The following is a 24,452-nucleotide window of genomic DNA, read 5'->3' as shown; positions in this document are numbered from 1 at the left end:
CATGCAGATCTTTGAATAATGACATAACAAATGTACTAAATCTCTATGCAAAATTCTGACTATTTTCTCACCCACTTAGAATTACTTTAGCACAATTCCTGCCCTTCAAAAACACTAACATTATTGACATCAAATAAAATTGTTGGGTTGCTCCAATATATAGCACAGAATGATTTTCATTGTCAGGCAACACTGTATTTACTTGGTTGTTCAAAAAATACCCTTGTGATGCCATGGCCAAAATAAATGACAATACCATGGGTACTTTTTTGTTAGAATGTGCTTTATATGACTAAATTTTGTTAAGCTGCTATCTGTCAAGGTTGTGGGTTTAAGAAACACAAAGTGCAGCAGTGCCCATCCACTTTTTAAGGCATCTTGGTTCCGGAAGTATTTTTTCCCCATTCATTTCTTCCATAGGGATTTCATTGAATCCTTCATAAAAGAGTAATAAGCACCATAAACTAAACCAATCAGCTCTGAGGTGAATCACAATATTATATCTTTGATTTGATGCAAAAAAGCATTTGAAAATTCAAGGAAGTGTACTTAATGTCTTTAATAAAGGAATTAATTTCAATGCCATGAAGCATTGCCAATGATGTAATTGAATTAAAACAATAACAAAAGTTGTTGAAGTAAAGAAACAATATATTTAAATTTTATTGCAAAATATTAATAAACATACAAATGTATAAGTAGTTTGAGAATGTAGGGAGGGAGACTCTGATTGGTGGATCTCTCTTCAGGATTATGGGTAGTGTAGTTCTTCACCAGGAATTCTGTTATTAAACTAGATTTTTAAACAATGAAGTAGAAATAACGTGGGCTGATGACTTCAACAGAAGCATATACCATCGATGAACAACCTCAGTGCTCACGGTAGATCTGTCTTTAAAGGTTTATCGGTTATCGCTAATAATCAATTAACCTATGGAGAAAATGAACATGATTTCTACTTAAGGAACCAGTCTGTTGCACTCCACTTGGAATTTACTTGAGTAATGACCTGCAGTTGAACTCCACACTTCCCTTGAAGCTTTGTGACGTTCAAACTGTGAAATTTTAAATGTATGAGCTTGTTCATACTTGTGATTTGTGGAGAGGTCGAGATGCTCTTTGATGTTCAATAGCAACTCTTTAAAAAAGCACAGTCGCTTGTCCTCAGACTGCTGGCACTGCTCAAACATCTGCTCCATGTTCTCCATATACTGAGGGGTTAGTTTATCCAGCTCCTCCAGAGACTTCTCATAGCGTTCCTTCATCTAAAACCCAACAAACACAATCCATCAGCACACTGTAATAGTGCAGAAAGTTAAACACACTTTAAACACACACACACACACACACACAGCACATGCACACACCTTCTGAACTTCTTGTTGGCATTTCTCCACCTTCTCCTGCAGTTTCTTCTGCACGTCTGGGTTGTTGTTCTCAAGTTTGCTTGTAGTCTCTCGACTGGTGGCATTCTTCTCCTCCTTACAGGCAGCGTGGTATGCTTTCTTCATCGTATCCACCTGACATCATGCCCACAATGCTCAGTGAGCTTCAAACACTCAATCACAATTACAATACTGAGGAGGATGAAAAACATGTTCAGTGATGAGCTACGGACCTCTTTGAGTTTTTTGGCCCAGGGTTTCTGGGCTTTGCGGAAGCCATCATCCACCTCTTTGGTCTCCTTGAATCCGCCGATCATCTGCTTGTGGAATGTGTCCTTCTGCCAGTTCTTCACCTTTTCGAAGTCTTCACCCATCAGAGCAGCTTTCACCTCCATGTGCAGATCGCTCACTTTCTCGGCTTCAGTCATGAGAGCGCACCACGCCCGTTCCACTGTCCCATATTGAGGTCCTGCAGGCCAGACATTTATGCAAATCAATCCACATGACTGTAGTGTCCACTGCTTCCACAGCTTGTCATTTTTAACCCCTAATGAGAAGTATTAAACTTCAGCGCTGTTCATGGTTTGAGAGTGAAAAACACTAACATTTGGGTTTGTTCATCATACCAAGGATATGACTTTTGAAGGCTTATGGTGTGTTGTGTGGCCATCATATATAGGGAATAGTGAATGAGAGAGTGATTTCATGTAAGGTTCTATTCGATTTTATGGAGAAATGTGATGGCTGACCCTGGTGCCCCCTCAAAAAATTGGTGCGTGGCACCCCTGATCCTAAAAGATTTGTCCTTTGCTACATGGCCAACCAAAATACAGCTATTCTAGCACTCGGAGAAGTCAACAATCATTTCTCATAATATTGTCTGGCGACTGAGGTGTGGTGCTAATAAATTTATCAGAATGAATGTATGCATGTAGTAATCATGATCCAAGAAAGTTATGAAACTCCAGATAACACAATCACACTGAATGACAGCATTCCTGGGATATCTATGTCAACACTGATGCAATGCATTACTGATACAAGCACCAACAGAGATCTTTATAAAACATACATATCAAAGTCCTGCACAGCTTGGCATCACAGCATATTTTAAAAACAGCAGACAACCTAAATGTCATAAAAATGATGCAAGATTTAAAAAATATAAATTACATCAGGGATGGAAGGGAAGTTGTCTATCAATGTTTGAAAGAACATCAATGGGCAGTACTTAGTTGAGTACATTTCAACCCGAGCATGAAATCTAACTATTATTATAATCTAACTATAATTATTATATAAATAACTATATAAAATATCCAATAACACATTTTAATATATATGGCTACAGAATAATGTGCACTGTTCATAAGATATCATTATTTTAGACTGTAGTTATTATGCGTGGTCACAAACATTAAACGTGCAAATATTTACAATGCGTACAAAATGTATCTCCATAGTATAAAAGTATTAGTTCATAGCTTCAAGATAATAAAAGGTAAATTCAAGAAGGATGAATATTCATAACCTAGAATTTTTTTAGACATATAATTTTCCAATGCAATTGATGTGCATTCAACATTACAGAATCAAAGTGACAATTTAAATGCAAGTTCAAGAGTGCATATTCTACCACATCTCTTCTTCACTGACGCAGTATGCTGAAACAGTAAGAGCACTGCCTCACTTTCATTTCCTCTTAATGTTTCCTGCTTATCAGTACTCTATTACAACACTGTTCGCATCTAATGGCATTTCTGATGACAACAATCCATCTCTGTGTATGGAGAGTTTTTATTGCATTGTTCGTTTGGGGGTAGTGAATTTGTATTTGATGGCTTAACTAGAAACTGTGTTCGGTTCCGCAATGACCATCATACAACAATTAGTTATGAGTGCAAATAGCACAAGTGAAACTATAGAGATATTCCCACGACCAAATCCGGATGTTCCTTTAACAGACGCTAAAAATACTTTCAGAGTTACAGATCACTCACTTTCTGGGACAAACATTTCTGGACGGATGCTGAATTGGATTCTGAAAGTTTTTCTGAGTGTTTTAAACTAAATAAAGGTGAAATGTCCTGTTAAATCACCATATATGTGTGTGTCCATCATGAACAGAACACTGTACCTTTCTCAATGAGTTGTCTCCAGCGTTTGGACCACTCTGTGAGCTGCTGTGCATAACTCTTCTCAATGCGTGCACGCTCGTGTATGCAGTTCATCAGGTCATTACACAACCTGTTCCCATCATCCACACGCTTCACTGTACGCTTATAGTTACCCACCTGACAGGAAAGACCATGTGGAAACACTCAATATTGGTTCTGGCCAACATATATTGGAAACACTTTGTAAATACATGCTGTAAACATTAAAGTTTAAAATAATTTATTTTTCAAATTGAAAGAATGTTTAGTTTAAATTTGGTTGCTTTCTGTGAACTGTAGGACTTATGGTCAGTAATACTGATAGACTTATGGTCACTAATATGGTAAATAACAATATATTGCCATCACTTTTAGTGTTGTCTTATCAATGCTTTACTCCTCTGCGACATTAATAAAATGCATTATAATTATTATTATTATATTTATCATATCTATTCTATTTATTATTATTTAAATGTAACTATTTACATTTATTTAATCATTATATATTGAATTGTTAATATTTGAGGGCATTTCTCAACAAATATTTTTATAAATGCAATTTTTCAGGATATCATGAAATTATTATTAGATATTTCATAAAACAAATATATAGCAAATAGGCCCAAATAAATGAAGTACATTAAAATAATAAAGTACATATTTTAAATATATCCATATACCAACAATGTAGTTTTTTGGAAATTCATCAAAAATGTCTCCAGAGAAATGTGTGTGAGTATGTGTGTTAAGTACCTCCCAGAAACTGTCACTGGATACATCGTTCAAAGAGTCGTTAAAGTCTGACATGTCTGAAATAAAAACAACATCAGGATTATTTCATATCACCACAAATTATCTGGCAACACAAGCTCTTGTTTCATTTGAACAAAAGGTCTAATCTGAATTGGTCATGTGTTTAAAAAACAAAACAAAAATATAATTATTCTAATATATATATATATATATATATATATATATATATATATATATATATATATATATATATATATATATATATATTCAGCTACCGAATACAACATTTATTACAATATTCATATTTATTACTAGGGTTGGGTGATATCTTGATATTCTTGCTAGACAGTGTTATCAGGATATGGGCAACACATTGATTAAAAAAATAAATATGGAAAAACAATGATCCAACAAAGAAACACATTTAAAGAATCAATATTTATTTTTAATATTTAAAAGTCATGTACATTGCAGTTAAATAAACGTAAATAATAATTTTTCTGCTTGCCAATGTTTTTTCACCCTAACATACACTTTCAACAAAAAGTTTGGAATAATGTACAGATTTTGCTCAAATTGGTACTTTTATTCACCAAAGTGGCATTCAACCAATCCCAATGTATAGTCAGGACATTAATAACGTGAAAAATTACTATTGCAATCTGAAAAAAATATTCAGAACTTCTTAAACTACTTCAAAGTGTTCTCATAAATAAGTCCTCCACGTGCAGCAATGACAGCTTTGCAGATCCTTGTTATTCTAGTTATTCTAGCTGATACTCCGGTGACATTTCACCTAACACTTCCTGTAGCACTTGCCATAGACGTGGTACATAGATGTGTTCAAAAGTGGCTTTTTCTTTGCAATTCTTCCCATAAGGCCTGCACCACTGCGTCTTGATGAAACTGGTGTTGAGCGGGTAGAATTCAATGAAGCTGTCAGCTGAGGAAATGTGAGGTGTATATTTCTCAAACTAGAGACTCTGATGTACTTATCCTCTTGTTTAGTTGTACATCTGGTCTTCCACATCTCTTTCTGTCCTTGTTAGAGAACGTTGTTCTTTGTCTTTGAAGACTGTAGTGTACACATTTGTATGAAGTTTTTTTGGCAATTTCAAACAATCATTCCTCAAACCAATGATTGGCTGATGAGTTTCTAGAGAAAGCTGTTTCTTTTTTGTCATTGTTTACCAAATATTCAACTTAAGACATGCCAGTCTATTGCATAATGTGGCAACTCAAAAACAAACACAAAGACAATGTTAAGCTTCATTTAATGAACCAAATAACTGTATTTGATATAATGGCAAGTAATTTTGTAGTACCAAATAACACTTGATTACTCAAGGATAAGGTGTTGGAGTGATGGCTGCTGGAAATGGGGCCTGTCAAGATTTGATCAAAAATAAATTTTTTCAAATAACGATGGTGCTATTTTTATATCAGTAATGTCCTGACTATACTTTGTGATCAGTTGTATGCCACTTTGGTGAATTAAAGTACCAATTTCCTTCCGAAACAGCCAAATCTGTACATTATTCCAAACTTTTGGCCGCCAGTGTAGTTTTGTTTTTTTCCAAACAAAAAAAAGTGTGGCTAGTCTCTTTAAGTTGAACATTACGTTTGCACTTTTACGTTCTGATATGATGCTATTTTATTTGTTTGTCCAGATCTACTAAAATATTAAAAAGACATTAAAAATGCAGTTTACAGAGGCAAAGACAGTAAAAAACAATGTCTCATTAAAAGCTGAAATTCTTGAAAAGTTGGTATGAATAGTGCAGAATAATGGGTATTATTATTTCTTTAAAAAAATAAGCAGTGAAACTAATATTAAAATCAGATTCATATTTAAAAATCTTTTGCCCACCAATTCAAAGTCAGTTCACTTTCAGTGTATCAGTTTCAGTTTACCAGGGACCAGGGACCGGAATTAGCCGATTTTCCGCATGCTCGGCCCGGACCAGTGATCGGCCGGTCAGCCTCATGTCTTTCCGATTCCAACCCGGTCCATTTTGTTGCCAGCGGCGCAGGCAATAACGTCACAGCCGCACGTAAACATGTCATTGGTGTGGGAGATCTTCACTGTGAGTGAAGAATACTTAAAGTTCGAAATGTGTAATGCCGTGGGGGAACCACCACAATAACTTTCGGATCAACAAACCTAATTAGACATTTATAACACCATCACCCAGCTGAAAATGCCCATTTTAAAAAAGAAGCTAAAAAGTGAAAGCGGCTCAAGCTAGCCAGAGCTCAGAGCCAGTCAGAAGTCAGCAGCCTCTCCTATCATTCCTTGGTATGAGCAGCGAAAATACCAAAGCAATTACGAGGAAAATTATGGAATTCATGGCCCTGGATGACCAGCTGTTCTTCATAGTTGAGGACAGAGGGATCATGACACATTTCCTCGATACAGAGTATGAGGTACTTTTAGACGTTGCGTTGCCCGAGTTGTTTAATCTCATGTCATGTCACACACGCAGCCTTTTCTCTGTCAACATTTGGGTAAACAAATCCGGGAGAGGGGAAGGGGGGTGCTAGATGGCAGAGGCAGGCTAAATACTATACAAATTGTGCCGTTGTGATTTAACGTAATTATTCCCACCGGGTCCGATATTAAAATCAGTGCAACACACATTGCAAAAGGTGTGGGCATTGTCGATATGGCTTCGGGATATGAAATTAAATTCTTCCATCCAGCTGTTGTTAAATGTACATGTATATTTTGTTTTTTTCACCGGCGCACCAGCTGAGTCCTCCTCTCCCATCTACCAGTGATTCTTGATTTAACATCCCGCGTCTACTGTCTGCGCAGATATCAACAGCGCAAATGGGTTGTAGCAGGACAACTGCAACTCGACACCTTGGAATAATATATTGATGTGATTATTCATATAACGTGGTTTGGGCCATACAAATTACGGGAGTTTTTTTGGGAGAAATAACAAAACGGGAGACTCCCGGGAAAAACGGGAGTGTTGACAGATATGGTAACAAGCCGTTCCCGAAGCAGTGCTCAGTTTTACAACTGATATTTGTACATCTAACGTAAGTTGAGCGTATTGGACACTTCAGTTTTTCAGATCTTTAGAATTGTTTTGTTAGACAAGTAATAAAGAGAAAAAGGTCAATTTATAAAAATAGTGGACAATGACATCTGTTATATAAAGCAACTTATTTGCAGTTAATTTTTATTTCTACCTCTTTCCTGTCACAGAGCACTTTATTTTGAGAGTTGTTTAAGTGAGAGAAGATTCTGTAACTTAGTGCAGATTGGGGGAAATTGTAATGTTTAATAATTTATTTTAATATGAAAATAAAATTTAGCATTGAAGAAAGGTAGATTTTGTTTGTATATATGGTCAATAATAGTTCTTAGAAAGAAAATCGGTATCGGCAGGTCAAACTTGCAAAAAATCGGAAATCGAAATCGGCCAAGAAAATTGCAATCGGTGCATCTCTAATAATTAGTTCCTGTCTCTCCTAGTTTTCCCCCTGGCAATCTATATCTGCAGTCTAAGGAAAGGAGTTCAAATTCTCTGTTCAAAGGATGCTCAAGACAACTAAGTATTGAATAGGCTTTCTTTAAAATATGTTCCCTAAAAATGTAAATTGGAGTCTGCTGAATTCCTATCACTTTCAAGGCAGTTTTAACCAGCTCTATCAGCCTATTCTTGCTGGTTAAACTAATGCAATTAAACCATGCCAATCATGTCACGGTATGACATAACAGATTCCATAAAACTACAATAAAATGTAATTAGCATATTACATGCTTGGAGACTTGGAACACTTTTTGGAAAAATTGGAAGACCTTCAGAATCATAACCAGCAAAACAACATATGAATAGTTGGAATTCCTGAGCATAAAGAAGGCAGAGATATGGTGAAATTCCTAGACAAGCTCTTCCAGAGTCTGCTCGATATAACAGGAAATAAGCTGGAAATCAAGCAAGCTCACAGGGTCCCGGCTTGGAATAAAGATAAATTAGGAAGAGTCATTATTGCTTTAGCAGAAATTCAAGGGCAAAGGTTGATTCTGGCTAATATTTACGCACCTAACGCTGATGATCAGGCTTTTTTATAGATCCTGAAGGGACGTTGCAAGCTGCTGGCACCCCTCATGATATAATATTGGGAGGAGACTTTAATATTTTAAAGGACTCAGTCCTTGATCATTGTGAAGCAAACGTGTACAAGCCCCCTAGAGCAACATAGATGCTTCACAGAATGTGTAAAAATCTTAGACTTATACATATTTGGAGAATTTTAAACCCTTCAGGGAGGGACTATACATTTTTTCATCAGTCCATAAGATTAATTCTAGAATAGATTTTTTGTATCTTTTGTGGATTGCTCAATTGGAAACATTTTAGTCTCAGATCACACCCTGGTGAGTTCAGAGGTGTTGCCACATACAGAGAAAAATAAATCATATAGTTGCATTAATGTATCCCTTTTGCAAAATCCTGATTTCCAATAAATGTTAAAGGCTGAAATCAATGATTATATGGAGACCAACTGGTCCTCAGTATCCTCTGTTGGCGTGGTTTGTGAGGCACTTTAGGCAGTTCTTAGGGATCGGATCATAAAGTATGCCTCATTCATCAAAAAATATAAATAATGAGAATTAGTGAAGTTGGAAGGGAATATTAAAAGTGCTGAGGCAAAACTGAAGCGCCGAATGTAGTCTGATTTCCTCAGAGAAATGACCCGATTGAAATACAGATATAATACCATTGTGTCGCAGAAGGTGGAGATTTGGCTATTCAGGGCAAGACAGTCATACTTTGAGTCGGAGGACAAAGCAGGGAAGCTTTTGTCTAGATATATAAAGCAGAGAGTCTTTTTCAACCATTTCCTCAGAGAAATCTGCTGGTGGTGAAATATTTACCTCAGCCATATATATTAGAATTCTTTTAAAAGCATTATTATCTCGATCTTTATAGTTCCAAATCTTCAACTACCGATGAAAATATTAGAAACTTTGTGGAACCATTAGAACTCCCAAAAACCTTCTGAGATAACATTGGAGGAGCTTGATGAGGTAATTAAGGCCTTGTCTACAGGCAAGGCTCCGGGGCCAGAAGGTTTGGCACTGCATTTCTTAGATCTTATGCCACAGAATTGGCTCCACTTATGTTAGAAGTTTATACAGAATCATTAAAGAATGGAAAGCTTCCACCAACCATGACACAAGCCCGGATGAACAAAAGTGTCCAGAGTGTTCAATTTGAACATTTATTTAAATGTTGCCTCGAGCTTAATGCTTAACCCCAAATTATCAAATCAAATCCCTTTATTGTCACTCAGCCATATACACAAGTGCAACAGTGGTTGAAAGTCTTGGGTGCAGTTCCAAGCAACATAACAGTATGACAATAACAACAAACATCTGATTTACACATAACACAGTTTACACATCTGTTTACACAGTATACAAATACCCCACCCCATGTAATCAGTGGAATTAAATATGAAGTGTTGTGTTGACATTCAGCAGTCAGTGGATAGTGTAAGGCTGGCACCAGAATGTCTATGACTTTTACTGAAAATAGTGCCTTTTGGGCAAAGAACTCTGCAAGAACCAACATCATAAAACTCTCACACAGAAGAGCAGCTCCACCTTAGACAACACACCCTACTGATTGAGGACCATAAAACACAAATCTCACTCACATCTGTATACCTCACCTCAGGTCATTTTAGGTTCACCAAAAACCTTATGACTTATTTTGTTCTGTAATGTAAAAGGTTTTCTGATCATACATGTTTGGTATCATTCAAGAGGTCTCAGTGCAACTCGTAAAATGGTCTCATTCCCTTTCAGCGGAGTCAAATCACAAGTAAGATTTAAGAACTTAGTAAAATACTGCATTCTATCAGGGACCAGATGCTGTATGCAGATTAGGTGCATTCTTTGTAAACATCAAACAACCTACTCAATCACAAGTTTCTAAGGTCTACTTACAAATCCCTAAATTGTAAACCAAATCCTGGATAACATAAAAAAAAAAACACATCTGAAATAACAATAGAATAATTTGGTACTTAAGGAGAGACGGCATAGGAGCTCTGTAGTCAGATATCCCATGCTTATCGCTGCATATAATTTTCTATTGCCAGGTATGTTTCTTTGACTTTTATTTTTAAGAATATTTGATTATTCTGATCATGTGGGAAATTGGCTTTGATTGATTTTGTAACTTATGTTTTAAATCCTACCTGGCAAATGAATTGTTACTTTTTCATTTATTCTGTATTCCTCTGAAATCATTTATCACCGGTAGATTCAGGGGATGCCTTTTGTTACCACAAACTTATGTCCAGCATAACGATCATTACTGAAGCTTATGACTAAGAGAAAACCATGTAAGACTACCAGTCACTGCTTATCACCGTCTTAGCGAGTTGTATGAAATGTGACTAAATCAAACTATAGTCTGGTTATGAGCAAGCAGGACGAATATATTATAGGCGGCCGAACCAGATAATACCATATAGTGGTTTAAACCATGTGAGTGGTTCTAATCTTTTTGGCTCTATACACCACCACAATGGATTTGAAATGAAACGAACAAGATGTGCTTTAACTGCAGACTTTCAGCTTTAATTTGAAGGTATTTACATCCAGGTGAACAGTGTAGGAATTACAACAGTTTGTATATGTGCCTCCCACTTTTTAAGGGAGCAAAAGTAATGGGACAATTGGCTGCTCAGCTGTTCCATGGCCAGGTGTGTGTTATTCCCTCATTATCCCATTTACAAGTAGCAGATAAAAGATCCAGAGTTCATTTCAAGTGTGCTATTTGCATTTGGAATCTGTTGCTGTCAACTCTCAATATGAGATCTAAAGAGCTGTCACTATCAGTGAAGCAAGCCATCATTAGCTGAAAAATCGAATGTATAGAGCCTAAAAGATGTCCCAATATTTATGGACCTGACTGTATATGTATGTATGTATATATATATATATATATATATATATATATATATATCATATATATATATACATATACACACACACACACGCTTATGTATGTGTGTGTGTGTATATATACATGTATGTGTATATATATATATCCCTGAATGTTAATATATATATATATATATATATATATATACACACACACACATGTTTGCGTATGTGTGTGTGTATATATACATGTATGTGTATATATATATATCCCCTGAATGTTAATATATATATATATATATATATATATATATACTGTATATGTATACATATATGTGTGTATATATATATATATATATATATATATATATATATATATATATATATACACACATATACATACACATATTGCTCTTGTATATATGTTTTGTAGGAATCAATAAAAAAATGTTAATTACAAACAAATTATTCCAAGCTATAGAAAGCCTGATTTTATTTTATGTTTCCAGGAGTGTTGATTATTCATGTTTTTGAGACATTACCGACATTACATTAGAAATTAGCATAATTATAAAAAATTAAAAGTGTGATTATGGCATCTTCAACGCCCCTACATATGATACGATCCGACATATCTTCCACATGCTTCAGTATCTCTTGTCTAACTAGTTTCTCAAAAGTTTTCATCATCAGACAGGTACGGGCTACTGGTTTTAAAATCATTTAAAATGTTATGATTCCTGTATTTAGCCACTGGAATGACTGCATGACTTCAGCTCTTTACCACAAATATTATCTTGTCCAGTGCTTTTATTGGAGTAAAAAGCCTTGCCACTATAGATGTATCAAGATTAAAAACTTTTGTGCTGTAACAGAACAGACATCACCAGGCAGATGATGAACCCAATAGCAGGAATTTAATGAGGTAAGTGGATATATATATATATACACAAGAATACAACTGGAAGATGAATGAAGACTTGATGTTTACAATCACCAGATTCATTGGTAGTAAATAAGCAGAAAGAATAACACTAGCCTGAAAGACAGTGCGGTCAGTATACACAATGTGAGACTAGACAAAGAACATGGGGAAGGGGCAGGTATATATGCTGTCCTAGATGACAGGAATTGTAGTGTGCAGGTGCTGGTGATTAATAGGCTGAGGAGAGTGAACGCTGTATGGGGAGAGAGGGTGATTTCGAAGGAGGCGTGACAGTACCCCCCCCTCCACGGCCTGCTCCAGAGGGCCGGGGCCACTTGGGCCGAGGACCCCTCCACAGAGGACAACTCCTACCACATGGTGCTGGATGGCTTGGATGGTTGGTGTGAAATGAGGTAAGTAGATTGGGGTCAAGGATGTTGTCCGAGCTACCCATGATCTTTCCTCTGGGTTGTAAGTCAAAGAGGTACTCGAGACGACTCCTCTGGTGGCGGATGTCCAGGATGTCATGTCCAGCATACACAGGGCCCTCATCGAGTAGCAGTGGCAGAGGGGGCCAGCTGTCATCAGACTCTGGGGAAGAAGGTGAGACAGAAGGGTGGTGAGGTTTTAACAAGGACACAAGGAAGGTAGGAGTGATGCGATAGTGAGATGGAATCCCGGTTACAACGGCATGTGACTGGGTTTATTTGCTCAATAACTGGAAAAGGCCCAATATAGCAGGGATTTAACTTCCTACTAGGGAGTCGCAGACGGATATACCTTGTGGAGAGCCAGACCTTCTACCTGAGCTGGTACTGTGGGGTTCCGAGCGTCGAACATCGGCCTGAATCTTTTGGTGGTTAATTGCTGTTTGTAGGTGCACATATGAGTTGTCCAAGATATTCTCACTCTCTTGAAACCAGTGGTTTACGGCTGGACGTCTGAGGGCTCACCTGACAATGGGAACAGAGGCGGCTGGAAGCCAAGCACGCACTGGAAAGGGGTTAATCTAGTGGAAGGCTGGCACAGGGATTTCTGGGTGTACTCGACCCTGGGAAGACAATTACTCCAACTGACTTGATGGTTGTGGCAAAGTTATTTCACGTCCTGAATCTTACATTCTGTTTAGCCATTGGTTTGTGAGTGGTAACCAGAGGAAAGGCTGACAGAGACCCCAAGGAGAGAGAAGAATGCCTTCCATACCCTAGAGATGAACTGCGGTCCTCTGGGAGACAGAAGTTCATAAACACATGCTGGAAAAGTGAGGGGGACTAACCGGCAAGCTTTTGAGAAGTGGTCGACCGTGACTAGCACACAGGTGTACCCGTTGGAAGATCGGAGGTCAGTGATGAAATCCACCCCAAATATGAGACCAGTGGTTATGAGGGATAGGCAGAGGTAAAACTTTCCCAGCTGGTACACGGCGTGGTGACTTAGACATGGCACAGTCAGGGTACGCTTTGACAAGATGTTTGACGTCTCCGGTCATATCAGGCCACCAGTATTTACTTTGCAGGAGTGAAAGGATTTGGGCGATGCTTGGATGGCCAGTGCCAAGGGACAGAAGTAAGGACTTGAGGAGGGTTTGACGGAGGTTAACAGGGACATAAATTAGCTCAGGTGGGCATTCAGGTGGGGTAGGCTCTGTACGTGTTGCTAGGGAAATTTGATCATCCAGGTTCCAGTGTATGGGACTGATGGTGGCGGAAGGCAGCAGAATGGTGTCAGAAGTGTGATTGGACATTCCCAGTAGATATGATAACAAGACTACTTTGGCCTGGATTCTGTTTAGTCGCCGAGCTTCACGAAGATATTCCAAGTTTCGGTGATAAGTTATCACATGAAAAGGATGTTGTGCCCACTCAAGCCAATGGTTTGACTCCTAAAGAGCCAATTTGATGGCCAGCAGCTCTTTTATTTGTTACCAATGCCATCATTTTTCTCTGTGGATGACAATTTCTTGGAGAAGTAAACGCTTAGAAAGTGTCCCCTGGCGCTGAGAGAGGACAGGTCTGACACTGGTGGTTGAGACATCTACTTCCACTAAAAAGGGACGCTCTTAGATGGCGGAGAATGGGAGTGATGTTGAAGGCTTTCTTTAAAGCTTGGGAAGCTAGCATAGATACAGGGGACCATGGTAAGGGCTTGGGTTTCTGGCATAGCAGGGATGTCAATGGGGTAAGCAGGGAGCTGAAGTTCCTGATGAACTGGAGATAGAAGTTGGCAAAACCAAGAAAATGTTGCAAATTTATGGTGGTATGTTGTGGCCATTCTAGCATAGCCTGCACTTTGCCTGAATCCATCTGCACGCCATCTGGGGTGATGTTGTAACCCAGGAATTGAACAGAGGTTTGATGGAACAAAAACTTTTCTGTGTTCAGGAATAGGTGGTGTTCCCTGAAAATTTGAAATACTGAGAGGGCATTGGCCAAACCACATGGCATCACCAAGCATTCATAGTGGCCAGTGTGGGTAATGAAGGCCATTTTCCACTCGTCACATTGTTGAATACGAATGAGGTTATAGTCGCTCTTCAAATCTAGCTTGGAGAATACCGTAGTTCCTCTCAATGTCTCCAGAGCAGACGGAACCAGAGTAAGAGTGTAGCGGTACTTAATCGTGATGTCATTAAGTGCTCTGTAGTCAATACAGGGACGTAGGCCTCCATCCTTCTTGGCTAAGAAGCAGCAGCTTGAAGCTGCTGGGGAGGTGGAAGGACAAATGTAGCCTTGTTGGAGTGCCTCTTCGATGTACTCCTCCATGGTTTCTGTTCTGGTAATGAAAGGGGGTAGATGAAACCATATGGCATTGAGGGTCCAGAAAGAAGCTCTATAGAGCAGTCTCATGATCGATGAGGAGGAACATACTGGTGGAACATCAAGTAGCAGGAAAGATTCAGTATGCATGCCCCCACCTTAAGAATGATAGAAGGGATTTGATGAGTGACTTAAACCTTGCCCAAGTGTTTTCCTACTACAGAGTGGATTGGAAGAGCATCATGTAGTGAGATAGGTCATAGTTGATGCTGTTAGCAGAGTGTCTCTGAAATGAAGTTCCCCACCCAAGCCAATGAGTGCTATCACAGAGCGAGAGAAGGTGGCGGATGAAATGGCGACTTGAGTACTCAATGGAGCAAAAATGCAAAGAGATGATTAGCTGCTCCACAGTAGAGGCACAATCACTGTTGCAAGTGCCGATGGTGATCAGCAGGTGTCAATCTAGCAGAATCATTTCATTGGGTTCTACTATGGATTCATATTAAGGGCTGATAGAAGAACACTGGATGAAGACAGATATGTGAAAACTTGTTCAGTTTGGCAGGACCTCATGCGACTTGCATCCCGGATGGAAAGCTAGATGAATTGCTCCAACCCCATAGCGTCTTCATAACTGGACATTTGCAGTTTTAACACTGGTTCAAGTCCCTGACAATAATTGGTCAGGAGGGCTGGTTCATTCCATCTTGCCACAGTGTGGATCCAGAACTGAATGGCATAATCACTGACAGAGAGTTTACCCTGCCGGAGATGGTGCAGTTGATCGCTAGCATGTGAATCCCCAGTAGGGCGACCAAACACCTCTCTGAAATGCAGAGGAACATATTCTATGAGTGTGTGATGGGTCTGTCCTGTTTCCAAATTGTGGTGGCCCACTGCAATGCTTTCCCAGATAGCAAAGCGAGGATATAAGCTACCTTGGCCAGGTCAGTGTTGAATTGATTGGGATTCATCTCGATCACCAATGAACATTGCATGAGAAAGCCTCCGCAGTCCTTCGCCGAGCCAGAGTAGGGCACTGGCGTGTTGACGAGGCCCGCAATGATCCCTGCAATAGCGGAAGCAGGAAGTGGAGCTCTGGATAGTGACGGTGTGGTGAGTTCCTCCACATCCACTGGGTTTTGGCTGGTAGAAGGATCCAAAGTTAACGTAGTGATGAGCGTTTGATGAAAACTTTGCGGAAGTGAGAGAAAGTTAACTGATATGGTCTAGTCTTCTGTAATGGAGCAGACAACACCAGGCAGGTGATGAACCCAATAGAAGGACTTTAATGAGGTAAGTGGATGTATACAGGAATACAACTGGAAGATGACTGAAGATTTGACGTTTACAATCACCAGATACAACGGTAGTAAATTTGCAGATATAATAAACACTAGCCTGAAAGACAATGCGGTCAGTATACACAATGTGAGTCTAGACAAAGAAGGGGCAGGTATATATGCTGTCCTAGATGAGCTGAATAATGATGTGCAGGTGATTGATAGGCTGGTGAAAGTGACTTGGTTATGGTTATAATCACCCATTAAAAAGCATGGAGCATCAGGTGAAATGGACTAGAGTCTCTGCAACATGGGGAAAAAAAAAAATCACTTAATTTGCCTTGGGATGAATGTACACAACTGTCAGGAAACCCTGAGGTAATTCCCTGGGCATGTAATACGGCCTCACCGATACCAACAGTAATTCAATGTCCGGTAGGCAAATCCTCTCCCATACAGTCGCATTATTGCGCCACTGAGGGTTAATATAAAAACATGCTCCACCTCCATGTTGCTTTCCCATTAGTTTCTGGATCATGGTACAAACGTACTGGTAAACCAAATCCATCAATACTGAGGATAGAATCTGTCTCGTTTTCCATCAGCCACTTCTACGTGAAAGCCATCACACACACACACACACACACATCCCTAAACTCGTGAGTATGAGAAACACGGGCCTGAAGTTCATCAGTCTTATTTTTAAAAGATTGGACATTAGCGAGGACTATACAAGGCAGAGGCAGGTGGTTTCCCAGTCAGTTTTCTCACGTGCTGTCTCACACAGTCCTTCTAAACCCGTTTTCTAGTTTTGCTTTCCAAAACGCATTTGTTTCTAGAGATGTTCCCAGAAGGCACTGATATCAAATTAAGGAGAGTTTATAAAATGGCCCAACACCAGATTATTCCTGTTAAGTCCCAGGAGAAACTCTCGAGTATACTGGATCCTGTTTGACAATTTTTTAACCTTGTGGCTGAAAAATTAAGTTAAAAACATAAAAAAATTATACCCATCTTGCTTTGGCTCAGAAACAAAGAAATTAGATGCATCAGTTTACATTCCACAATCACCGAACACAAACAAACATAATCAGACAAACTCAAACACAGACACCTGTTGCTGGTCGCCACAAGAGCAGCGGCCCTCCAAGTGATGTGGTGTAACTAACATGTGGGTAGATATTTCCATTCCCCTAAAAAGTTATGTAATAAAAACAACAGTAGTTCATTATCAGAGTGCGGATCATCTCTTCATTGTATTAGTTTTCTATTGTCATGTGACATGTGAAAACAAAAACATAAAATAGAGGAAAAACCCCTTTAGACACTCATGAGAGTGTGTGAAGTTTCTAAAAAAAAAATGTGACCCTTTTATAAAAAGGCACATTTTTTTCAGGTCAAACTCCTTGATATACGTGACTCAAAAATTCATGATCTTTCAGGGAAAAAAAATTCACTTTGAAACATTAATGATGAAGTTGTGTACACTCATGTGTAACGCCTTTTACTTGATTGTTACACCACGTGACGACATTAGACCTGTCACGATAATTACGTTATTGACTTTTCATATGATTTATGTACATGACCTCGATCGTTTTTGCCCATTGTGTTTACATGCGTGTTTACATAAAAAAATTTATGTCACCTATATTTTAGCAGGTTACGCTGCTTCTGTGCTCTAGTGTGCTCGTTGTGCCAGAGCCAGGCTCAGGCAGCTCCTCCAAACACCGAGCAGAGAGCGGCATGTGAAGATTACGTAACTCAGGTCTCTACATTAATGCTTGTTCGGGACAAGTGAAAGCTTTGAACGAGCAAGGTAAAGAAAATTTTCTTGCCAGACCGGACAAGTAGCCTAACTAAATTCACAATAACGAATGATAGCTCAATAGCGCGGGATTGAGCACAATTTTAATCATCCCCGCATGTTGCACTTTCAAAATGCTGAGAATTCCCTCTATTGCATCACCCTCTCTCCTTCACTCATGGTGCAGCATTCAGCAGCTTGTGAGTGTGTGCAGTGGGGAAGCGCATATTTTCTGATCTTTAGATTTTACATATATAAACAGGTATAACCCTGTTAATTGGACATGCAAATGGTGTTGTACTACATCTCTAGAAGCGAACAATGTGATAAAACTATTGCTCCTGTTTATAATCAACAAAGCTGTCTTCATCGCAAGCATGCAAAGTCAGAGAAATCTAATTTTGTCTCGTCACATCATGACATGCTTTCATAATACTGCAAGAGCAAAACACTTTATGTAATAATACAATCTGTAGAGTGAAGACAAACGCTTAAAACAGACTTATGTACCTGTTACATCTCTCATCTTTCTAGAGCTCCATCCGAGGTATTTTATCTGCTATGTGAATCAGTCAATTTGAATAAGTATATAACTTTATACATTTATAATAATACTAACACTATAACATTAAGAAATTACACACAATGAAAACATTATCTATCTTTATTATTCATATCTGTTTTGAAAATACAACATAACTGGTTTAGCAGTAAGGTTCTCTCAGGATTTTATCTGACATTTGAAATGCATTTTGCCATATTAAACAGCCATTTTTAATGCAACTAGTGAGAATTGACATGTACTCTCAGAGATGATTCTGTAACATATGAAAGAGGTCACGAGAGCAGGATCTAGGTGCAGCTTAATTTAATAGAAAAATAACCAAAGTAAGGATGACTCGCAGGCGGAGTCATGGGAGGCTCGAGGGGCAAAGCCATGGAAGGCAGAGTCGTGGGAGGCTCGAGGGGCGAAGCCGTGGAAGCCACAGCCGTGGGAGGTTTAAGACAGAGTCCTGGATGACTGGGAAACGACCTCCGTTTTCGCGAACATAGGAAGAGTCTCGGGTGCGACCATTTGTGAGGTAGGGTCTTTATGGCCCTATGCACGACATCAGTGGCAGATCATTCAACTTGGAGACAGGGGCCACGGAAGGATTGACTGTAACATGGCGTGGAGCAGACACGGACATGGCTGTGACATGAGGCGGAGCAGACTCCGGCGTGGCTGTGACATGGCGTGGAGCAGACTCCGCCGTGGTCGTGACATGGAGCAGATTCAGGTGTTGCTATGATGTGGAGTGGAGCAGAATCAGGCGTGGCATGATGTGGAGCGGACTCAGAATTGGTTGTACATGACGTGGAGCGGACTCGGAATTGGTTATGACATGACGTGGCGCGGACTCGGAATTGGTTGTGACATGACGTGGAGCGGACTCGGAATTGGTTGTGACATGACGTGGAGCGGACTCGGAATTGGTTGTGACATGACGTGGAGCGGACTCGGGCATCGAAGGCTCCGAAGCTGGGATAGGATTTAGAGAGGAGGATCCTCTGAACTGAGTGTTTCTAATATAATCTTCAGGTATTCCTCCCACGTGTGTTTTCCGATCTCCGGTAGTTCCAACGCTGTGTGTCCGATCCGGTATATGGAATTCAGGGTGGAATCATCATATCCTGTGTGGCTGGAAACAGTGGTGAAAAAAATTGAGTATTCCTTAATAGACAAATCTGCTTGGCTCGGTTGGATGAAGTATGCTGCTAGTTCCATTTGTTTGGTGAGTTGTTCTGTAATGTATGAAGGAGGTCACGTGAGCAGTACCTAGGTGCAACATAATTTAATAAAAAAAAATAACCAAAGTACAAAACAGGGTAAACACTGGAACTCGGCAAGACTAGGAACAGGAAACAAAAACAAAGGATACAACAAACAGGAGCAAAACAACAGCGAATCATGACAGATTTACTAAATACATTTTATTTGGTACCCCTTTACAAAAAGGTTCCACTTGTTCACAATAGTTAACTACATCAGTTAACATGAACTAACAATAAACACCACTTTTATATAATTTATTAATCTTTGTTAATGTTAATTCCAACATGTTTATCAATACATTTTTATACATTAAAAAAGTTGTCCACTTAACATTAGTTCATGCACTATGAACTAACAACGAACAATTTTTGTTTCATTTTAGTAATTACATTAACCAATATTGATAAATGCTGTAAAATATTGTTAGTTCATGATAGCTAATGCATTATCTAATGATAATGAACCTTATTGTAAAGCGTAACAAAAATTCTGTCATCATTGCTTGCCTTTATGTTGTTCCAAACCAGTCTAACTTTCTATCTTCTGTGGAACTCAAAAGGAGGAGTTAGGGAGAATGTTAGTTTCAGTATCAATTCACTTATATTTAATGGGAAAAAAATGCAGTGACAGTGAATAGTGACTGTGACAAACATTATGCCAAAAATCTAATTTTGTGGTCCTCAGAAAAGAGATTCATACAGCCTTGAGGGTGAGTAATGATTTACCATCTTTCTGCACTGTGTTCTTAATCCCTATTAGGTGTAAATGTCGACAATGGAGGCTTTTCTTTTTTTTTTCTTCCTTACATCATTTCTTTTGTTTTTGTCTCTGGACAAGTATTTTTTCACTTGTCGGACAAGCACATGCCATTGCTTAATGTCTAGCCCTGCATGTTGCTCGAGGCTACTAGGCATTTTAATGGGTGTTTTTCCCGACGACAACATAATTCCAGTCAGAAAGTTTGGAAGAATAAGTCCAAATGGACTTGGTTTCAAAGCCCCATTCCACAGCTCCAGTGTGGGAACATTTTGGCTTTAAGACGAACGAGAGAGGAGAGTCCATTAATGTGAACGAGCCAATATGTCGACTTTGTTTAAAAACAGTGACAATGAAAAGTGGCAATACAACTAACCTAAAAGCCCATCTAAATCATAACATCCCATTCAGTTTTCCGAGCTGGGAACAAAATCTGCAGTTGGAGATTAAGAGGGGCCTTCCCGACTTTAAAGAGCCCATATTATGCTAATTTACAGGTTCATTATTTTATTTTGGAGGTCTACTAGAATGGGTTTACATGCTTTAATGTTCAAAAAACACATAATTTTTCTAATACTGTACATTTCTGCAAAACCCATTTTCATCCTCTGTCTCAAACAATCTGATTTAGGTCCTGTCTCTTTAAAGCGCCCCTTTCCGAAAAGCCCAGTCTGCTCTGCTCTGCATCTTGTCAGCTGGCCTAGTCTGTTGTGATTGGCCAACTGTGTAATGTAACGCCCTTTACCATAACCAAGTTTCAGGCTTCCTCAGCAGCTGTAAACACTATTGTAACTATGGTAACAATGGCATCAGTTTTTGCCATACCAGTTTGAGTCCGATAATGAAAGTTTGGAAGAACAAGATGATCGACCCGACCACCTTCACAAGCATGACTAGAGCAGGATGTTTTTACATTGGTAAGTTTTACTTTTGTAGCTTTCACTGTTTTTCAAAAGTACACTGTTGATTATTGTGAACCTAACAAAGCTTCAAGTAAAAGACACATAGTCATAAGTTAGTCATCTTTTGCTGGAATGGTGTAGCCAAACTTTTTTCATCAGAGCTATATGAACGGAGAACAGAGGCTTACTCCTGGTTGGACATTACCGGGGTTATTGGAGAGTTAGTGAGCAAGTTAGCAGTGGACTACTGTGGATAGCGGCTATAACAATACAGACTGTAATTATAAAATTATTTAAGACTCTTGAGATCAACCATTTTTTTTACACAGTTTTAGGTAAAAGCAGGCTCACAGCTGAATAGTAAACTCTTACCAAAACAATAACATTACATAGCAAGTTAGTGGAGCACTACCATGGATTTCAGATGTAAAATGACCATTTGTAAAAATAAATCCATCTCCACACTTGATCACTATTCATAATAGTAAGAGCAACAAACAATCTGCATAATTCTGCACAATTGTAGGGCAAAACTATTTCAACACAATAACATTAGCTAGCATGTTATCAGAGGCCTACAGCTGTGCACTGGGTGTACACCGTAGCTACAACACAAAACTCTGTATTTGAAATCTAGGTAGCAGAAAACCCCACAAATAATCAAACACACTAACAGGTTGTGATTCTGAAGTGCCAGATTGTCCCAACAAAGTGGGAACTGCACCATCTTTCAGGAGTAATCGTCTTGAAAATACGGCTTTGTTTGTGGTTGTACTGCTAATAAAAATCAATTTTAACCACTGATTCTTCAATTTGTCTGCCTTAGATTTTTGCTTTTGCAGTGAAGTAAAAAAAACTGCATCTTTTCGACATGGAAACAACACTAACCCAACTCATCCTGGCTTCAGCTATAACTACGTTTGTTTGAGGGCGGGCCAAAGTAGTCCTTAGGCGGGCATTATGCAAATGGTCTACATAGTGACGCAGATACTTTATGGAAGAAATGGCTGGACTATAGGGATGTCGCGATTACCCAATTTCACAATTAACCGCGATTAAAATGGTCACGTTATTAAACCGTAATAATTTGGAAGCTACGGCTAAAAACTGGAAAAACAACCATGTTGTCCATTTAAAAAAAAAAATACTGTTAATAAGTCTTTCGGTGTGGGTCTAACTACTTGTGTGTGTGTCCTGCCCTCTGCCTGGCTGGTCTGTGAGGCTGTTACTACAGAGTTCACGAGGTGATTGCCTCACGGACGCGTGCAGAATGTGAACTTTCAGCGCACGCACGTGAAACTCTCAAAATGAAAACATGGCAGAACAACGCGATCACCTGGAATTGTATCTGCCGAAGAAGCTAATTAAATTAGCTATTTAGGAGCATTTTGTCTATCTAAAAAATTACACAGGAGTTGTTGAAGATGGGTATCCAGAGGTGCTGCACGATAAATCATATCACAATCGCGATGTCAGCCTGTGCGATTATATGACGGCAAAATGCTGCGATTATATTAAATAAATAAGTGCACGTGTGGACGTGACAGCCCATTCTCTCTGAGAGCGGTTTGCCCATTTTCTACACCGCTAATAAAAAGATGACCATTCAGTCTCAGTTTAGGGAGTGGCACGTGTGGTAATGTCATGTCATGTCAGCGTGGAGATAGATGCCGAGCAGACTGAAACTGAACTGGTGGCCAGAAAAAAATACCACAGATCATAGCTTGGCGATATATCTTTATTTCATCTTTAATTCAAGTTCATATTATACGGGAGCGTGCCATGTAAATAAACACAAACTCCAAAACTGTCATTCTCGGTGTGATCAGAGCCGCTTCAACCAGTCGCGGAACAGACACAATCTGAGCGGGAGTCAAGACCGGGAGAGATTTAAAGTTCTGCCTGGTGATGCGCACTCGAACATGGAGACGCTCGTCTCACACCCCCGCTGTCTGCAGCTTCATCATGATAAGATCAATCTGATGTGAAAAACAACACTAAAATGACAACAACAATAAAATGTGTGTGTGTGTGTGTGTGTGTGTGTGTGTATGATATATATATATATATATATAGGTTTTGGATAGACAAGACTGACAAACGCTTATCAATAATACTCTTATGGCTAAAATGTTTACAGTGTTCAGTGGCTAAAATGTCAATATGACTAAATGTTACTAAAATATGACTAAAATGTCAACGGTTTTCATTGACTAAAACTACATTAAAAAGCCCAGTAAACAAAAGCACAATTACAGATGTGTTTGCGAGTATCACGACATATGACAAGTCTTCACAGAGATATAAAGAGACATGATGCACCGTTAGCAAAGTGGGATTCAGAAAATGATCCACACACTGGACAAGAGTTTACCAGCGATAAGTAGAACTTTTTAGAAAGAGGATTTGGAAATACCAGTTGGTCATTTAAAAAAAAAAAAAAAAAAACACAACAACAACAAAAACAACAACAGTTTTAGTGGTTTGAGTGAACCACACTTTTATATCCAGTTTCCTTTTCAAAAGAGTTCATAGAAAGTACATGTTACATCCTGATTAAATGTCCCTGTTTGTTTGGACAATCTTATTTTCATGAAAATTTGTATGTTCTTATTTATTGTTCCATTTTATTTAGGTGTAATATTGAGAAAATAACAGCAATGCAATGCATAGATGTTATTTAATTTTGTAAAAATATTTTAATTTGAAAACACTGCATTTATAGTTGTTGTTGTTGCTAGTTTGTATGTTTGAGTTGAGAAATACACATTTCAGCATTATCAGTAATCTATTTGTGCATTTTCCTTGATAACCAAGCAAATTGACTCATGTTACCATTTGATTATTATATCGCAAATCGCAATATTAGCCTCAAAAATTGCAATATGACATTTTCCCCAAATCATGCAGCCCTGCAAAACGTGCAGACGAAAAGTGTCAGCAAAAGCAACATCTAATATGTTCCAGCACCTGAGGGATCGCCATCCAGAG

At 38.8% G+C, this 24,452-nt stretch overlaps 1 protein-coding gene across 2 annotated transcripts in view; it reads right to left on the bottom strand.

Moving 5' to 3' along the window:
* Positions 1-24,452, bottom strand: part of LOC127639125 (protein kinase C and casein kinase substrate in neurons protein 2-like) — a 49,341-nt gene that overhangs the window by 8,602 nt on the left and 16,287 nt on the right. For both annotated transcript variants that reach the window (XM_052120988.1, XM_052120989.1), the window contains exons 2-6: positions 4,298-4,353; positions 3,523-3,679; positions 1,619-1,854; positions 1,368-1,520; positions 1,090-1,265 (exon numbers count right to left, since the gene is read on the bottom strand). In XM_052120988.1, the coding sequence (XP_051976948.1) occupies positions 1,090-1,265; positions 1,368-1,520; positions 1,619-1,854; positions 3,523-3,679; positions 4,298-4,351 (776 nt within the window). In that variant the 5' untranslated portion in view covers positions 4,352-4,353. The remainder of the gene's footprint in view (positions 1-1,089; positions 1,266-1,367; positions 1,521-1,618; positions 1,855-3,522; positions 3,680-4,297; positions 4,354-24,452) is intronic.

The sequence above is a fragment of the Xyrauchen texanus genome, chromosome 47 (assembly GCF_025860055.1).
Source record: "Xyrauchen texanus isolate HMW12.3.18 chromosome 47, RBS_HiC_50CHRs, whole genome shotgun sequence".
NCBI classification, from domain to species: domain Eukaryota; kingdom Metazoa; phylum Chordata; class Actinopteri; order Cypriniformes; family Catostomidae; genus Xyrauchen; species Xyrauchen texanus.
Note: the sequence above shows the minus strand (reverse complement) of the source record. Positions and strands in the feature narration are given on the sequence as shown.